The 17,573-nt window shown below is 44.0% G+C and overlaps 1 protein-coding gene across 1 annotated transcript; it reads right to left on the minus strand.

The window, feature by feature from the left end:
- Positions 1–893: 893 nt before the first annotated feature.
- On the minus strand, positions 894–17,193 carry LOC115660898 (coiled-coil domain-containing protein 74B-like). Its single transcript, XM_030582759.1, has 9 exons — positions 16,967–17,193; positions 15,527–16,225; positions 13,544–13,588; positions 6,784–6,840; positions 6,133–6,289; positions 5,163–5,373; positions 4,956–5,038; positions 3,164–3,217; positions 894–1,189 (listed from the first exon to the last, which is right to left on the minus strand). Exons 2-9 carry the CDS (start codon positions 15,795–15,797, stop codon positions 1,051–1,053), a joined length of 1,017 nt encoding a protein of 338 aa, XP_030438619.1. The 5' UTR covers positions 15,798–16,225; positions 16,967–17,193; the 3' UTR covers positions 894–1,050.
- Positions 17,194–17,573: the final 380 nt, after the last annotated feature.

A 17,573-nucleotide genomic window follows, 5' to 3' on the forward strand; every position in this document is an offset into this window, starting at 1 on the left:
TCATTATTAACTTAATACCATGAGATGAGTGTCCAGGTGCTTTTGTAAAATGGGTTAGTGGATGGATGTTCATATCATAAAAGCCAACATCTCAGTTTGTTTCCCTTTTGCACAGTCAGGTGAGAAGACAAGAATTGAATGCACACACTCGTTCTTAGATATTTTTAAGGAGCCTATCACTGTGGTGTTGACAATCGTAGGTCTGCTCCACTGGGGATAAGGTTGTGATGCATATCAGCAGCCTGGTTTAGGGAATCTTGCATACTTGCTATACATATTTGTTTTCTGAGCAGTCAACCCACTATATTGCCATGAGTTGAATGGAAACTAGCCCATAGCAAAGATGAAACAATGGAATGTTACAGATTCTGATTAAAAGTGTGCAGCCTAGAGCAGAGTAATATGACTCCCCACAGTTTCAACTGCCCCTTTGCTGCTGATCAGTGGGTCCTATACCTGATTCTGATAAGACTATTGTAAATTCAGCTCAGTTCCCATCTAACAGCTCTGCAGAGCTGTGAAATCTTGTCTTGCCAGGTAACATGATGTAGCATGTGGCTTCCAGCCTTTCCACTGATGGATTAGCAGTAATCTAGTGTTATCTGTAAAACTGTGCAGTCCATACCTGCATGACAATAAATGTATGCTGCTTTAAAATAATCTCTGCCAAACTAAAGAAGTTTGTGGAATATTGCATTGATATACTTAAAAGTGATAAGCATCCAATTTCCTAAACAGTAATCTCTTACAGGCTTTCATCATTAAGTTAACTCACAAAATAAACATCCTGAAGGAATAAGAGGAGTGGTACCCATGGAAATCATTAAAGGAATGAGGCTAAGCTGCAACAATAGAAGCATAAGCTCTTTGTTCCTGAATAAAAGACACAGTGATTTCATAATTAAATTTTACTTGAAGTGGGGAGATAATAGCAGCAAACCAATCTATGTTGAAATTACAATGTAAACTCAAACATATCCTTGGAGTGCTGTAGCTACTGGAACACTTTTAAGGAGAAGAGATCTGGAATGCAGTTGCTGAACAACCAGACTAAAGCACAGTGCGACGAAGACGGCTTCTTTGAATAGCTTGAGTTCTCTTCTGTCTCTCAGCAAAACTGTTTCCCAGTGTTTGCTTCAGTGCTGGCAGAACTGCCCTTTCAGCAGCTGGCAGTGGAGTTAAAATCAAACTGAAGATGAGAGTTGAAGAGAGGAATGATTGGTAATGTGATAATTTTAAATCACTTTCTCTTTACCAAGGTCTTCTGGATTAGGGTCACCCTCCACATTAGTCACCCCAGTGATTCTACATGATGGATGGACTACCCTCAGCAGTGCTCTGTCCCACTGATTTAAATTTCTGTAGTAAGAACTCTCCCTAGCCTTCAGAGTGCTGCTTACATTGTTTTTCTAGTAAAGTGAGGAAGAGACGGCTTTCAGTACAATTTTATGGGATGGGAGTGTACATGGGGCCCTTCTGCCACTTAGTACCCCTGTCACCATTAGGTGGCATAGCAGCTTTTTTGATTAGAGTCCTTCTGCTAGACATATTTCCCCATCTGTAAATGAAGGTATTGATACTGACCTTTGTTAAACGCTTTGAGATCAACAGATGAAAAGCGCTATGTGTGAGAGAGAGATTATTTTAAGTGTGAATGGCTTGAAAATCCAAGTTCAGGATTCTGTTTTCCCGTAACACTGAGTGCATGAAGCTGGGTTTCTTCCTTTGCTTTGACTAGCTGACATCACATGTTATAGGAAAGACTAGTCCTGTCTTCAGGGGTCTAATAAGCAGCTAAAGAAGGGACCTGATTTTTTTTCAGTACAAAAAGCCCCCCCCACAACTTCCCTGTTTAATGAAAGAAGTGAGATCCTACAGTTTAACTTGCAGAAAAACCTTAAACACTGTTCACTTCAACTTTTAAAGGGACATAGCTGTATCTGTCACCTGTGTTTTTTAAATAGTGTTTGTGTTGTGCTTGCAGCATCTGCATGAAAAGATGTATTAAGGGTGGAGAGGTTAGAATCTTTATTCCTCCTATTTCACAGGTGGGGAACTTTAATTGGCTCTGTTATCTTGACAGCATCTTGGAATGGAGAAAGCCCATGCACAGGATGAATCCTGGGCTTGAGCTATTGTTTTCATAAAAGGGTTTGTATGACTTGTTTCTGTGTACTTTGAAGATGGCAATAATCATAGTCTAACCAGTGATTTGTCTTTTCTCGTTCAAATGACTGGGTAATATCAAAGTATTGCTTTCCTATTCCCCTTTCATGCAATCCTTAAAAAGTAGAATACTGCTTTTAAATCCCATGGCAATCTAAAATTCAAATTGCTATGTGACTGATTCCTCAGTGTCAATGGAAAAGTTACATGTGTGTAATCTCATTATGGGTATAACTCGGCCTTCCATTCAGATCTTAGTAAATAATTCTGAGGTGGGAGCCAGAAAAGAATCTTAATCCATTCTTCCTTCAGCACTGCAGAGTCAACACAGCTAATGGGAGTAAAATGTTATTAGCATATGACTCTGAAAATACAAAAGGAAGGTCTGAGTGAAGATGACGACTTGCTATTTTGCACAGTGGAACCACACTTTAATGTCCTGCCTCCTTGAGAGAGGTTTTTGTTGCCTCTTAACTATAGGATGTTGCTGAGCTCTGTGATCCTCTGAGAAAAGTGAATGTCCCTTAGGCCTACATCAGCATCAGATGTTGGACAAAGAAGCCACAGGAGGCAATTCAGTTCCTATTGCCTGGGTGTAGAACTCTGTGAAAAGGGGGCTGGTAGTGTGGACATGCAAAAGCAACCCTCAAAGAATTGATTAAAACACTTTGTGCAGCTTCCTCTGTGGCTACAGTAGGGCACTGAAAATAAGCCAGACAGCTTGTAGTGACCTCTTCTGAAATCTGATTATCTCCTGAGCAGGGTGTATGGATTGATCTTTAGGCAATTGGGACGTTAAGAAGTGGGGAGAGTCTTGTGGCTGATGATGTTGAAGGTGAAAGATTAGGGGGGATGGACTCAATAGGCTTGTTTTTAACTTCATGATGTAATACTTAATTGCTAAAGGCATCACATGCTTGACTCAACAGCTATAGGTGTAACTAGCATGGCTTTTTCATGAAGTGTCTTAATCTTTAAAGAAAGTAAAAGTACTTACCATTTCTTAGATGTACCTTTTAGCATTTTGGGTAATCGTGAAACTTCTTGATTCCTAAATGAAAAAATAATTGCAGATATGATACCTTGGCTACTTCACTCTGCAGCACAGTAGCAGAGCACTGATGGATTGTGCTGGCCCTGTGTAAATTGAATTTGAAAATAATGTAATAAATCTTGCTGCATGTGAACACTGAACATAGAGAATAGGAGAAGCTGCACTACAGCATCTGGACAGGGCAGTCATATGGAGTGACCCAGCTCATGATAAGCTGGGCCCATTCAATCAAAATGCACCTTAACGCAGCCAAATGCACGGTTATACATCTGGGAACAAAGAATGTAAGCCATACCTATGGGGATTGTATCCTAGAAAGCAATTGCTCTGAAAAGGATTTAGGGGTCATGTAATTCAACATGGGGTCCCAGTGCAATCTTTGGATATATAAACAGGAGCAGTAAGTAGGAATGCCTCTGTAAATGGCCTTGATGAGACATACTGGTATAGTTCTGGTGTCCATGAAATTGGAGGGAGTGCAGGAAGGAGCCACAAAAATGATTAGAGAGCTGGAGAAAATGTGAGATTTAAAGAGTAGCTGTTTAGCTTCTCAAAAAGAATGAAGTGACTTGATTACAGTATATAAATACCTTCACACAGGAAAAATACCAGGTACTAAAGGGCTCTTTAATTTAGCAGAGAAAGGCATAATAAGAACCCAGGGCTGGACGCTGAAGTCAGACAAATTTTGTAACAGAATGATTAACTACTGGAACCAGCTACCAAGGAAAGTGGTGGATTCTCCATGTGTTGAAGCCTTTCTGGAAGACATGTTTTAGTCAAACAAGTTATTGGGTTCAATATAGGGGTAACATGGTGAAGTTTAATGGTCTCTGGTATTCAGATCAAGCTAGCTGATCTTTTGGTACCTTCTGAATCTCTGCCCCTTGTTAGCTGGCTGCTCCAAATGCTACTCTAACAGACCTACTCTCCTTCTAGCATCTAACCGGAGAACTGTTGTGGGAATAGAACAGGAGGTGGGTAAAAAGGTAAAGGAAATCTGTGTAACCCATGATCTTTTTTTGTTGCCCTTGTAATCTCTTGTTCATCTCTAGACAGCAACAGTTCCTGCCCTGAAGAGCTTACAATGTATTTGTATACCACCTACTACAATATACCCATAAACTCAAATGGGGTCGTAAACAGTACCACAATATAAATAAAATCATATTCCTTAAAATAAACATAAGCCTTCAAACCATATAGTCCCTCTGAATCTTTCAGAAATGGCAGGGTCTGACTTTCAGTTGGATTGAGTAGATTCTGTTAACCATGTGTCTCAACTCCTTCTAGGCTAATAGCTTAAATTAATGTAAGTGCTCTGAAAGAACAACTTGATAACCCTGTCTATCTGCACCCTAAGTTTATGGACACTTATCTCCAGTTAGGTTAGTGCTGTTAACAGCTGCGTGCAGTAGTCTTGTTAGAATATAGGATTTGGCCCCTTGTGTGTAGATGTATATTAAGGCATATATCATTTAAATCCTCTCACCTCACATTAACAGATCGCATTCTGGAAAGTTTGAGAGGGGTAGAGGTAGCTCAAAGATAACTTTCCCTTGTGATTTAAGGAAGGAAGCCATACAAAGTCAAAGCTTGCTAATGGCCTCTATCTAGGCACTTTGCATATGGGCTCTATTCTACAAATTCAGGCCAATACAAAGCAGAAAGAGAACTAGCAAACTCTGCTAGAATCTAACACCCTAGCCTTGAACCATAACTCAGAACAGCTTACCCAATCTGGCTGGCTAGCAGATAGTCTTCAGGAATCCTTTTGTTCTTGTGGATGTCTTCCAGATATGATTTCAAATACATCAGCTGAAGGACAGAGAGGAAAATAACCTTTCTGCTTGCCTCTGAAAATCTAGTTCCTGTATCATCACAAACATTGTATTTTAAAAGCTGTGAATAAAGTAGACTGAGCTGGGGGCAACAGCCTCACCTCTTGTGCTTGCATGTGGTTGATGTTCCATAGCTGGTGAATGACAATCTCACATTCTTCCAGTGTAGGTGGTTTCCGGATGTGGGAGGGGAGGACACTCACCAGGAAAGGGTTGGAGGAGGCTGGTGGTACCTGAGCTTGCTCAGATTTAATCTGGCATGGCAGTGAAAGTACTGGAGATGTAATTTTATCAGAGATTTCTCTGTCCTCTCTAGAAAATTGATCACAAGGAATAAAACACATGGGAAATGGATTAAATGTCTAAATATTTATTGTATTTACCTCACCAAAACATGTCAAACATTTATTAAGACTCTCAAGAGTGAGGTATTAGGTAGGGATGGAGGGGGAGGGATAGCTCAGTGGTTTGAGCATTAGCCTGCTAAACCCAAGGTTGTGAGCTCCATCCTTGAGGAGGCCATTTAGGGAACTGGGGTAAAATATCTTTCTGGGGATTGTTCCTGCTTTGAGCAGGGGGTTGGACTAGATGACCTCCTGAGATCCCTTCCAATTCTATGATTCTACAATGATACTTATTTCACAAGTGGAAAATGAAGGAAACATGGCAGGGCCAGGAGTCAACTCTACAGGATCACATCCTTCGCTGTAGCTAAACTACTACTTTGTGTCCTCTGTCTAGAGTGGTGCATGGCAGTACATTTACACCTGAGTTTTTCCTTTGAATTAATTAGCACTTCTGTCTATGCCCACTACAATGCTAACTAAATTGAAGACTTTATCCCCTAAGAGCTTCCTAAGTACCACTGCTAGAATCAGTTGCTCACTGTAATTTATTCCTAACCCTCCTAAATTTGTATTTGACATTACTTATATTTCTAAGATATGCAGGTGCATGTGCACCATCAGTGGGATCCACATGGTCAAAGACTCAAAAAAGAACACAAACTTACAACCCAGAAACCTCAAATGAGCTGCCTAAAATTGCTGTATTCTGACAGTTTGCTCATACCTAGAAAGAACCTCCTCTTGTGGCTTCACCTTTGGACAGGGAGGCTCTGGTTCCCCTTGTACCACATTGACCACCTGTTCTTCTGTATTCAGTTTTTGCTTTTTGGGCTGGTCCATCTGCTGCCTGTTTGTCACTGAATACCTACAGCCTGCAGCAGCTGTTAAACAAAATGAAGGGGAGAGGGAAGAAGGGAGGGGGCATGTGTGTGCACAGGCCAGAGACCTAACGTCTTGCAGATACAAGCTTTAAATAACCTGATCTCCACAGCAGTTCACGGTATTCCATGCTCTCTTACGGCTTTGTTCTGTGAGCAACTGAACAGCTTCATTGTAGTTTATCTTATTTTAATCTTTTAACACTTAGTGTCAAGAAATCCTATTTTACTATGTTAGCCCTAACAACCATAAAATTAGAAGCAGCCCAAATTTAGGCTTAGCAACTCAGTCATAATGTAAAAGGGATTATAAATGTGTGTGCAAGCACACATGATCCAACTAAGTGAAAAACAGGTATACTAGGACTCCTGATCATCACGAGCCTTAAGAGAGATTTAAAACAATCTTAGAGGGATTCAGACTTTTACATTGTTTCCTGTTTCTATATCTAGGCCTAGATATTTTCATTTAATAATTTATCTTTAAGCTATCTTACCTGCTGAACTTTGCCTTGAAAGGAACTTGTCAGACAAGGTGGGAGTTAAATTATCACCTGCAAAGAAGCATAAGTGATGAATCGGGCATTATGATCATAGAACTGACCAGCGAAGAGGCTATATTATGCTCAGTTTAGAACAGGAAAAACAGGTAAACTATTTATTTAAAGTCTGCAGAGTCAAGGCGCTCTACATGCAGGATTGCTGACAGCAACCTGCAATGTAACTGTTTCCTATAGCACCAGAACAGCTGCTTGATTTAACCAGCAGGAGTGTTTTCTGCACTCAGCACGGAACACAATATGAGCACAAAGACCTGGATAAAATCACTGAAGAGTGATCTGTAAAAGGGAGGGATGCTCTGGGGCAAGGTTAAGCAACTACGAACATTGAAGACTGACTGCTGCTTTATTGGTGGAGTTTGTCCACCCTTGGTCACAGTAGTTGGCTATTGCAAGGTACTCCTGGGCTCCTGACTGCGTTTTTATACCTAGGTAGTAGTGGCTCATACAGTTATCTGCAGTTAACTTAGAGGCTGCAGCCTTTCTTTACTGAAGCTGATCTCACTATGATCAGCTATGTCTTTTGTCCCCTCTCATCTGGACAACTTCCACCTACTACTTTGGCATATCTTGGAAGGCAGAAAGTGAGATATCCTATCTGCTTATGTGTGAATCAGCAGGAGCATATTAACATGCAGTGAAATATACCAGTCTCCATCTGCTTCTGAATGAAGTTCAACATGTTTTAATCTATAAAGGTTCAGTACAATGACTTTCTAGTTGTGGGTCCGGCATTTAAAGTCCTCCAGATGAATGTTGAAGGGCTATCTGCTGGCAAGCAGGAACTTATTGGTGTTCTGGCAAAGGATGTTCTAGCTGACATTTGTGTACAAGAATATCTCATCATGCTGAATGATGCACACTGGTTTAAGATTACTGGTTTCAATATTGTCACAGTCTTCATGCAAAACATGGTCAAGCCACGTACACCCGTAGTGATATATCAGATGTTGTCCATGTTGAATAATCACCTTTTCGTGACACAAAGTCAGTGGGTTTCAAATCATAGACTCATAGACTCTAGGACTGGAAGGGACCTCGAGAGGTCATCGAGTCCAGTCCCCTGCCCTCATGGCAGGACCAAATACTGTCTAGACCATCCCTGATAGACATTTATCTAACCTACTCTTAAATATCTCCAGAGATGGAGATTCCACAACTTCCCTAGGCAATCTATTCCAGTGTTTAACTACCCTGACAGTTAGGAACTTTTTCCTAATGTCCAACCTAAATCTCCCTTGCTGCAGTTTAAGCCCATTGCTTCTTGTTCTATTATTGGAGGCTAAGGTGAACAAGTTTTCTCCCTCCTGATGACACCCTTTTAGATACCTGAAAACTGCTATCATGTCCCCTCTCAGTCTTCTCTTTTCCAAACTAAACAAACCCAATTGTTTCAGCCTTCCTTCATAGGTCATGTTCTCAAGACCTTTAATCATTCTTGTTGCTCTTCTCTGGACCCTCTCCAATTTCTCCACATCTTTCTTGAAATGCGGTGCCCAGAACTGGACACAATACTCCAGTTGAGGCCTAACCAGCACAGAGTAAAGCGGAAGAATGACTTCTCGTGTCTTGTTTACAACACACCTGTTAATGCAAAGCACAAATGTATACGCCACTGCGTGAAACATGGACTTCACATGTTCTCCCAAGGCTTAAGCATGCGGACGTGTATGTTGGCGACTTTTAATAGTCATCTCAGCAAGTGGGGTTATGCAACTGCAGACCCAAACAGTGAACAACTGTTGGAGTGGGCAACAAATAATGCTCTCACACCAGTCCATGATCCTAAGCAGTATGGTATCTTCCATTCAACATGCTGGAATAGGGAATACTGCCCAGACCTGTGCTGGGTCACATCGTTTGCCAATCACCCATTAGCCACTGGCGTGTACTGTACTTAATGATTTTCCACATAGCCAACGCTGTCCTTCATTGATTCAGATGGGAATGCGTCTTCCATCTGCCAACTATAAGGAGTGTACCAAAGCTTAGATGGAACTTCTGGAAGGCACACTGGGGCTCCTTTACAGAGTACTTAGAATGAAGCGTCATAACCATCTCCAAGGAAGATGTAAACCATTGTTTCTGTTGTGTACTTTTTAAAGCTGCAAGTGCAACAATTCCACATAGCTTCCAACCAGCATATATTCCATGTTTGAATGAGGATTGTGCAGACTTGCTGATGCAGTTTGAGCAGTCAGGTGATCCGGAGATTACAGACCATTTTACAGAATCATTGGATGCCACTCACTGGACTCAAAGAGAGGAAGCGACAGTGGTGCTTGACTTTACACGGTCAATTTGGAAGAGCTCTGGAGTTTAATTTGTTGACAAGGTGCGGCTCAAATGCCCATGTACACAAAGCAGGCCAGCAGTTACTCCAAACCAGATCGCCAGTCATCTGCTGAAAGTTGCCAAATCTCCTGTTGACAGAGTTGTCAAATGCCAGGTACATGATGAAAGGCAACATTTCCTAAGAAGTAATCCTGCTGATAGTAGGATAGAGCCATTCACTAGTCTGGAATTAAATAAAGTGCTGAATGATTTAAAAACCGGTTTAGCTCCTGCATATGACAGATTGCACCAGAATTCGTGAAAACATCTGGGTTCTCACGCTCAGGAATGGTTTGTTCAGGTTTTCAACAGACTTCTGTGGGAATCAAGACTGCCTAGAATCTGGCGCCAAGTGAACATCATTGCCTTGCTGTAACCTGGGAAAGATCTACACTTGCCTTCAAGCTACAGACCAATTTCACTTCTAAGCATCTGTTTTAAGGTGCTTGAGTGTCTGATTTCACAAAGAAGGCATATGTGGAAGGCCTGCTGGGACTAGAGTAAGCTGTTTTTTGCTGTGGTAATGGTACATGTGATCAAGTGCTGGCACGTACAACATTAATTGAAAATGGCTTCCAACATCAGCTGAAGACTGTTCATTTTTTCTTGAACTGACTGTGGCATACAATACGGTTTGCACATTGGCCTTTTGGTGAAATTGCCCAGAACTAAGCCAAGTTGGTTTGTATGTGCAAAGGCTCTGTTTTTGAGAAATCACCATTTCCATGTGCATACTGGTGACAGAATAAGTACTTGGAGGCACCAGAAGAATGGCCTCCCGCAAGGAACAGTATTATCTCCAACATTATTCAACTTATATTTGAATGACCTACTGTATACCGGCTCTCGCAAGTTTGTTTATGCAGGCAACATATGCCTCGGCACCCAGTCACACTCCTTTGACATACTTGAAAATGTTTTAAATGGCCTGTAATTGGTGGCACCTGATACCAAGTGGAAGTAAGACTGTGTTAAGTTTATTCCACTTACATCATGCACAAGTGGGCAGACAGCTGAAATATAGTTCTCAATGGCCAGCAAATAAAGCATGATTCACACCCGATTTATCTAGGTGTCATGTTGGATAGAATTCTCATATATCAAGATCATCTTACAATGACCGCAACTAAGGTCAAAATGTGCATCAACCTGCTCGGAAAATTGGCTGGAATAACATGAGGTGCCCAGGCCCAAACATTACGCATGTCAGCCTTGGCACTCTGCTACTTAGCAGTGGAGTACTTCACTCCAGTACGGGCTCACTTGTCTCACACAAAGATGATCAACGTACAACTTAATTCTACTATGCGTATTATTTCAGGCACACTTAAATCTTCTCCTCTACCATGGTTACCGGTTCTCTGCAATATTGCTCCACCCAGTTTTCACGGAGAGGAAAGTGTAGTAAAGCTCCTGATGAAATTGTGTGATATGCCATAACTACCATTAACTAAAGACTTGTTTAATCCACCACATGGCCATCTGCCCTCATCGTGCCCGCTGTGTATACGTTTACTGGGTGAAGGATTTATGATAGAGGACATGTGGTTAGTTTCATAATCCTTAGAGAAAGTGACAAATAATTATCTTGTTTCACACTCCAATCAACGTCAAGTCTGGGTTTGATGTACCTCAAAGGCAATGGAGCCTTCTCAACTGGTTTGGTACCCGACATGGAATTTGTGCTGCAGAAGAATTTCGATGACATTTTAGAGACAGTCCACTATGTCAACGTGGGCAGCCACAAACCATGATACCCATTGTTGAGGACTGCAAAATGACTCCACTTCCTGGAGGTCTTTGTTCTTTGAACATTGTTGATAAGAATGCTGTGGCTTAACTTGACCAAATAGCATACAGCAAGTAAATAATAATCTATAAAGTGAAACATGCGTTGGGACCCAGCTATTTCCACAAGTGCTTCTTTCCCTACAAATCACCATAGTAATTGAGGTAAGCTAAGGTACTTTCGTTGACATCCTAGATATGCGGTGTTGAGGACATGTGGCAGGATATTTTTATGGGCATGGTTCCTAACTGCAGAACTTGCTTCCTCTAGCAATCTGCCAGAGTATTGACTTTCAGAGCACAGCGCAAGTGCATAGTGTATTTTAGGTTGAACATTTGATTATGCATCATCTCTGCTAAGGCTTTTCTTATGGCTCCCAATCCTGCTGGAAAGGTATAACAAGTGGGGTTCCGCAGGGGTCTATTTTGGGACCGGCTCTGTTCAATATCTTCATCAACGACTTAGATGTTGGCATAGAAAGTACGCTTATTAAGTTTGCGGACGATACCAAACTGGGAGAGATTGCAACTGCTTTGGAGGACAGGGTCAAAATTCAAAATGATCTGGACAAATTGGAGAAATGGTCTGAGGTAAACCGGCTGCAGTTCAATAAAGACAAATGCAAAGTGCTCCACTTAGGAAGGAACAATCAGTTTCACACATACTGAATGGGAAGAGACTGTCTAGGGAGAAGTATGGCAGAAAGAGATCTAGGGGTCATAGTGGACCACAAGCTAAATATGAGTCAACAGTGTGATACTGTTGCAAAAAAAGCAAACGTGATTCTAGGATGCATTAACAGGTATGTTGTAAACAAGACACGAGAAGTCATTCTTCCACTCTACTCTGCACTGGTTGGGCCTCAACTGGAGTATTGCGTCCAGTTCTGGGCACTGCATTTCAAGAAAGATGTGGAGAAATTGGAGAGGGTCCAGAGAAGAGCAACAAGAATGATTAAAGGTCTTGAGAACATGACCTATGAAGGAAGGCTGAAACAATTGGGTTTATTTAGTTTGGAAAAGAGAAGACTGAGAGGGGACCTGATAGCAGTTTTCAGGTATCTAAAAGGGTGTCATCAGGAGGAGGGAGAAAACTTGTTCACCTTAGCCTCTAATGATAGAACAAGAAGCAATGGGCTTAAACTGCAGCAAGGGCGATTTAGGTTGGACATTAGGAAAAAGTTCCTAACTGTCAGGGTAGTTAAACACTGGAATAAATTACCTCGGGAGGTTGTGGAATCTCCATATCTGGAGATATTTAAGAGTAGATTAGATAAATGTCTATCAGGGATGGTCTAGACAGTATTTGGTCCTGCCATGAGGGCAGGGGACTGGACTCGATGACCTCTCGAGGTCCCTTCCAGTCCTAGAGTCTATGAATCTATGATAGGTTGTGGAGATACAGATCCCTTCAGTCGTCTGGCATGACGGATGCATAAAAGTAATAAATATTTAACTCTCCAAAAGGATCTGAACTTTGACCTTGCATATCAGTAAAGTTAATCGACTGCATATAGATTTGCCTCATGGTGAAAGACTGGTGCCAACCCCCAAACATTCTAAAGTTGTAAGTCAAGCCCTAACGTATCATGAGATTTTGCAAAATAATAAACCAGGGCTTCTTTTTATTTCCCTTCTGGTTTTTGAGCTTGTATGGATCCTGTTTATAAGCTGTTCTCAAGAGCTATAAAGGTTAGAAATTTTTTTAATGAAACCAACATTATCATGTACTTACCATTCCAAAAGCCAAAGCTTTAACGGAAAAAACTATTATGAGATACATTCAATGAATGTTTGTACTTGTAAAAGCTTTGCCAATGTAGCAATATTGTCCAATCTCTCCTGGTATAGATGCAACTTATACCAGCCCTACAGTGCTTTTGCTAGTATATCTAATAAATATTTGGCGAGCAAAATAAATTATACTGCCAAAAAATGTTTGCCAGTATCACTGTATCTACAGCAGGGCTTTTGTTGTATAAAGGTGTTGCCACCTCCTAACCCTCTTCTGCCACCCCCTCACCCCCAACCACATTCAACTGCTCTTGCTATACAGGCAAAAGTTTCTAGTACAGAAGGGTCCTTAGGGCCTTAACTGTAGAATAATGAGAATGGAAGAGCATTGTAGTGCAGGCAAATACTATCTCTAAGGTTCTCATGGCTCGCCAATATGCTTCCTAGTTGACCTAATCCACTCAGATTGTAACCTGTCAATCATGTCAACCTAAGTGTTGGTTTAGGACAGACAACTCACATTTCAATCAGAATAATGAAGCTCAGGCTACACTTAGCTATTCCATTTTCCCCTACAGATCCATGAAAACTGAATTCTGACATGAAAGCAGTAAGATTGTGTTCACTGTTTGCAGTCTTCAGTAACCAGAGAGCTACAACATTTCTGCATTGCAGAGGGGAGGTGACACTTCCAAGATTCTCTCTCAGAACTGGAAAATGGACAAAGCACCAAGGCTAAATGTCTATTAATAAAATTAATGAGGGGAGACAAAGGGACTTCCAGGGGATAAGACACTTACTAGATCATCCTACTTCTAGAACAGTAAAAAGTGTAGCCTACCTTTTATCTGCAGCGACTGATTCATTATGAGTTTATAATGAAGCTCTGTAATCAAATGAGAACACAATTTAGTTTGAACTCTTTCCATCCCCCCTTAACTTCCCTTTTCGCATTATAGAGTAAAGCTAAGCTTGTCCCTAGAGAATGTCATTCATATCAGCTTTCAACATTTCTGACAGACTGAACATTTTTTCATTCAAAAATGTACAATAAACATACTGGCTCGAAGGGTGAGGGAGTAACAGTAATGTAAAACCTAAGAGTGGATATTATTTAAATAATATTGGGAAGGGGGCAGAGACTGAAAGTAGAGTTAAAAAAGACAAATTATTTCAGTAATTTTAAGACAAGTATGCACACAGAAGTATAGCATAACTCCGGTCACACTGAATGAAACTAGTTTGTGTATTCTGCACTATGAACAAGGATTTATTACTAGCCCAAATCTCTAGCTCAGGGGTGGGCAAACTTTTTGGCCCAATGCATAGAAATTGTACGGCTGGCCATGAATGCTCATGAAATTGGGGTTGGGGTGTGGAAGGGGGTGGGGCCAGAAATGAGTTCAGAGTGTGGGAGGTGGTTCTGGGCTGGGGAGGGATGCAAGGGGGTGAGGGCTCTGGATGTGGATGAGGGGTTTGGGGTGTAGGAGGGTGCTCTGGGCTGGGACCAAGGGGTTTGGAGGGCAGGAGGGGGGGATCAGGGCAGAGGGTTGGGGCATGAAGGGGGTGGCGCAGAGTTGCAGGCTCCAGGTAGTGCTTACCTCAAGCAGCTCCCAGAAGCAGCAGCATGTCCCCCCTCCTGCTCCTACATGGAGGGGCGGCCAGGCAGCTCTGCTGCCCCAGCTGCAGGCACTGCCCCCACAGCTCCCATGGGCCGGGAACCACACCCCATGGGAGCTGCAGGGGCAGCACTTGGGGGTGGGGGCAGTGTGTGGAGCAGAGCCCCTTGGCTGGTCCTATGCATAGGAGTCAAAGGGGGGACATGCTGCTGCTTCCAGGAGCCACCAGAGTGGGGCAAGCCCCAGATTCCGCTCCCCAGCATCCAAGAGCCAGATTAAAACAGCTGGTGGGCTGGATGCGGCCCATAGTTTGCCCACCCCGATCTAGCTACTTTGACCTCTAAAGAATTTACTGACATTGTCATGAATGTAAAGTAATTTTTTGTTGTCCAGGTACAACAAGCTTTGAACTGTTTTGTCGATTTTCTCATGGTTGTATTTCTTGTAAACCAGCTATGCTCTAAATTAACCAGTCTGTCATACTGACGCTTTTTCCTACATCTCTTATTGACAATATACCCCAACCCTGATCTGGAGAAAGAATCAACAAGACAGAGGGCACATTCTCTCTACAAAGATTCAGTCAACAGCTTCTCTCAAGGATGACAGGAATGCTGATTTAAATGGTATTTTTGTTATGTCAACACTTGTCCAGTAGAAACTAAACTTGCGATCACACCAACTCATTTCAGATGTACTACTATGTATCCATCCCCCAGTAAACTGAAGTGGTGGCCTACTAGGTGTGAAAGACTAATTTCATTGCCTTTCTCCAAGCTATCCAGTCACCTATGCATTTTCAAGCTTTGGAGTCAGTAACTGACCAGATTTGTCTTTGAGCTTTTGTTAGCCTCACAGTCAAAATCATTAGAATTCCCTTCTTATATCCCTTGTTATAGTCTAAGTGTTAGAAAATATTTCCTAACAATTTCAAAACAAAATTCTTGTGAAAAGCACAAGGAATGGCAGGCCTAAGCAAATGGCATCAGGGACCTCTTTAAAGAGATGACATGGAAGAAGAAATGTGGGGGTATAAAAGCAAAGTTTTGCAGAAGCAAAACCTACATTCATTGTAATTAATTCACAAATGAGCATGTTTGAGGAAAAAGAGATCAAATATGACTCAACTTGGAGTGACAACTCTCCCATCTCTCATCTAGTGCTTTCAGAATCTATATAAAGTTGTACATGGAAAGTCACCTCACCTTTGTTTTCTCTTTTGAGATACTCAATTTCCTCATGAAGCTTCATTAGGGTCTCAGCATGCTGCTGCTGTAGGAACTTCAGGCTTCTCTCCAAATCCATGACTAGGTTATGTGGGTCTTTTTTCCAGGCTTCAACAGATTGGGACTGAGAATGAGGCTGAGATCCCTGGTTATTCTGGATGCCAAGTTGAAGACTGCTTGATTTATCCATTCGTCCTACTCTTGACCACTGTGGTAGGTGCCCCAGTGATGGGAAACTGGTATTATTCATCCTCAAAGGTCCTGACAGAAAGTAGTTTTCAGGCTAGGGTTACGTGGGCAGCCTACTGCTTCTCAGTAAAATAGCTGAGGAAATGCAACTGAAGTTGAACAAGGGTCAGTGACCATGTTTAATGTGCTTCAGTCTCTAGGAGGTCTGCCCCTGTATGTGCCTTGTACCCCTGGCATACAAATATGCCTTCACTATGGCATCATGGGTTTGGGGGGGTGTCTTCTCAGACTTGGCTCTGAGAGCGGGGCTTGTGTTCACTGTCTCTGACGGAGGGGGTGGACAATGGCTCTGTGTACCTTTGCCTGGGCCTCTACTCTATGTAACTTGCCCTCACAGGGGAATGGGGATGGGGCAGGTATCACTACCCAAAGCCTCCTCACGGTCACCAGCCATTCCTGCACATGGCCCTCAAATTTACAAATGCCAACCTAGAATGGGGGGAGGAGAGAACAAGAATGTGAGCTTAGTCAGCAGGCTGGAATTGGAACCTCCCCTTAGCACCACACACAGACACACCCAGCTCAGGGACCTCCTTCCCCCTCCCTGCTCAGCCCACCACACACCCTGGACCCAGCCACTCACACACACCCTGGGCTCAGCCCCTCCCCTACACACACACACACACATCCTGGGCCCAGGCCCCCCTCTTTGGGCTCAGCCCCCACACACACATACACCCTGGGCTCAGCCCCTCCCCTACACACACACACACACACACACACACACACACACATCCTGGGCCCAGGCCCCCCCCTTTGGGCTCAGCCCCCCCCCACACCCACACCCTGGGCTCAGCCCCTTCCAACACACACACACACACACACACACATCCTAGGCCAATTCCCCCCCCTTTGGGCTCAGACCCCCCCTCCACACCCTTGGGCAGCCCCCCCCGGGCTCAGCCCCTCCCCTACACACACACACACACGCATATCCTGGGCCCAGGCCCCCCACACCCTGGGCTCAGCCACCACCCCCCACACACACATCCTGGCTTGAGCCGCCCCCATCCAGACAAACACGCCCTGGGCCCAGCCACCCCCCGTACTACCCCACGCTAAGGCTCAGACACGCCCGCCCGCCACCGCAGCCAGCCCCGCACCCGTAGCCCCAGGTTCCAACCCACCAGCTCCCCCCCAAACCCGCTGGTGGACGTAGCCTCCCCTCACCCTCTCCACTGGGCCCGGGCTCCTCTTTCCGCTCCGCTCTCCTCAGGCCCGGCGCCTGCTGTCAGCGTTCCCATGGAGACCGGCGCACTCCACAGCGCCGGCCCCGGCATCGCCCCCCTCAGAATGGTCTCGTCCGGGGGGGCTGGGTGGTATCACCCACCTGGGACGAGGCAGGACTGGGCTCGGGCCGTTGGGGTGAGGGGGGCGCGGTGGTAGCTGGCGCTGGCGCTGCCCCCCCCTCGAAGCAAAGCACGTGCATGGAGCGGGGAGGCGGCCTCGCTTTGGCAGCGGGGCACACGGTCCGCGTGGAGAGCCTGCCCGCCCCCTGCCGGAGCAGGGCCGCCGTGCAAGGCTCTGAACTGGTACTCGGGGCCTGGGGCTTGAGGAGCAGGGAGGCGAGGGGCTGCTAGCAGGAGCCCTGCTCAGCACCTGGCACGGGGACACCACCTCCTGCAGTGGCAGGGGAAGGGCCTAGCAGCACTTGGGCACTAATGCACCATAGCACATACAACATCCTGTTGGCAGAGACTCTAAAGCCAGAGGGGACCAGCAAGATCATCTAGTCTGAGCTCCTGCACATTGCAAGCCACAGAACCTCCCCCATCCA

This window comes from Gopherus evgoodei, chromosome 13, assembly GCF_007399415.2.
Source record: "Gopherus evgoodei ecotype Sinaloan lineage chromosome 13, rGopEvg1_v1.p, whole genome shotgun sequence".
NCBI classification, from domain to species: Eukaryota; Metazoa; Chordata; order Testudines; family Testudinidae; genus Gopherus; species Gopherus evgoodei.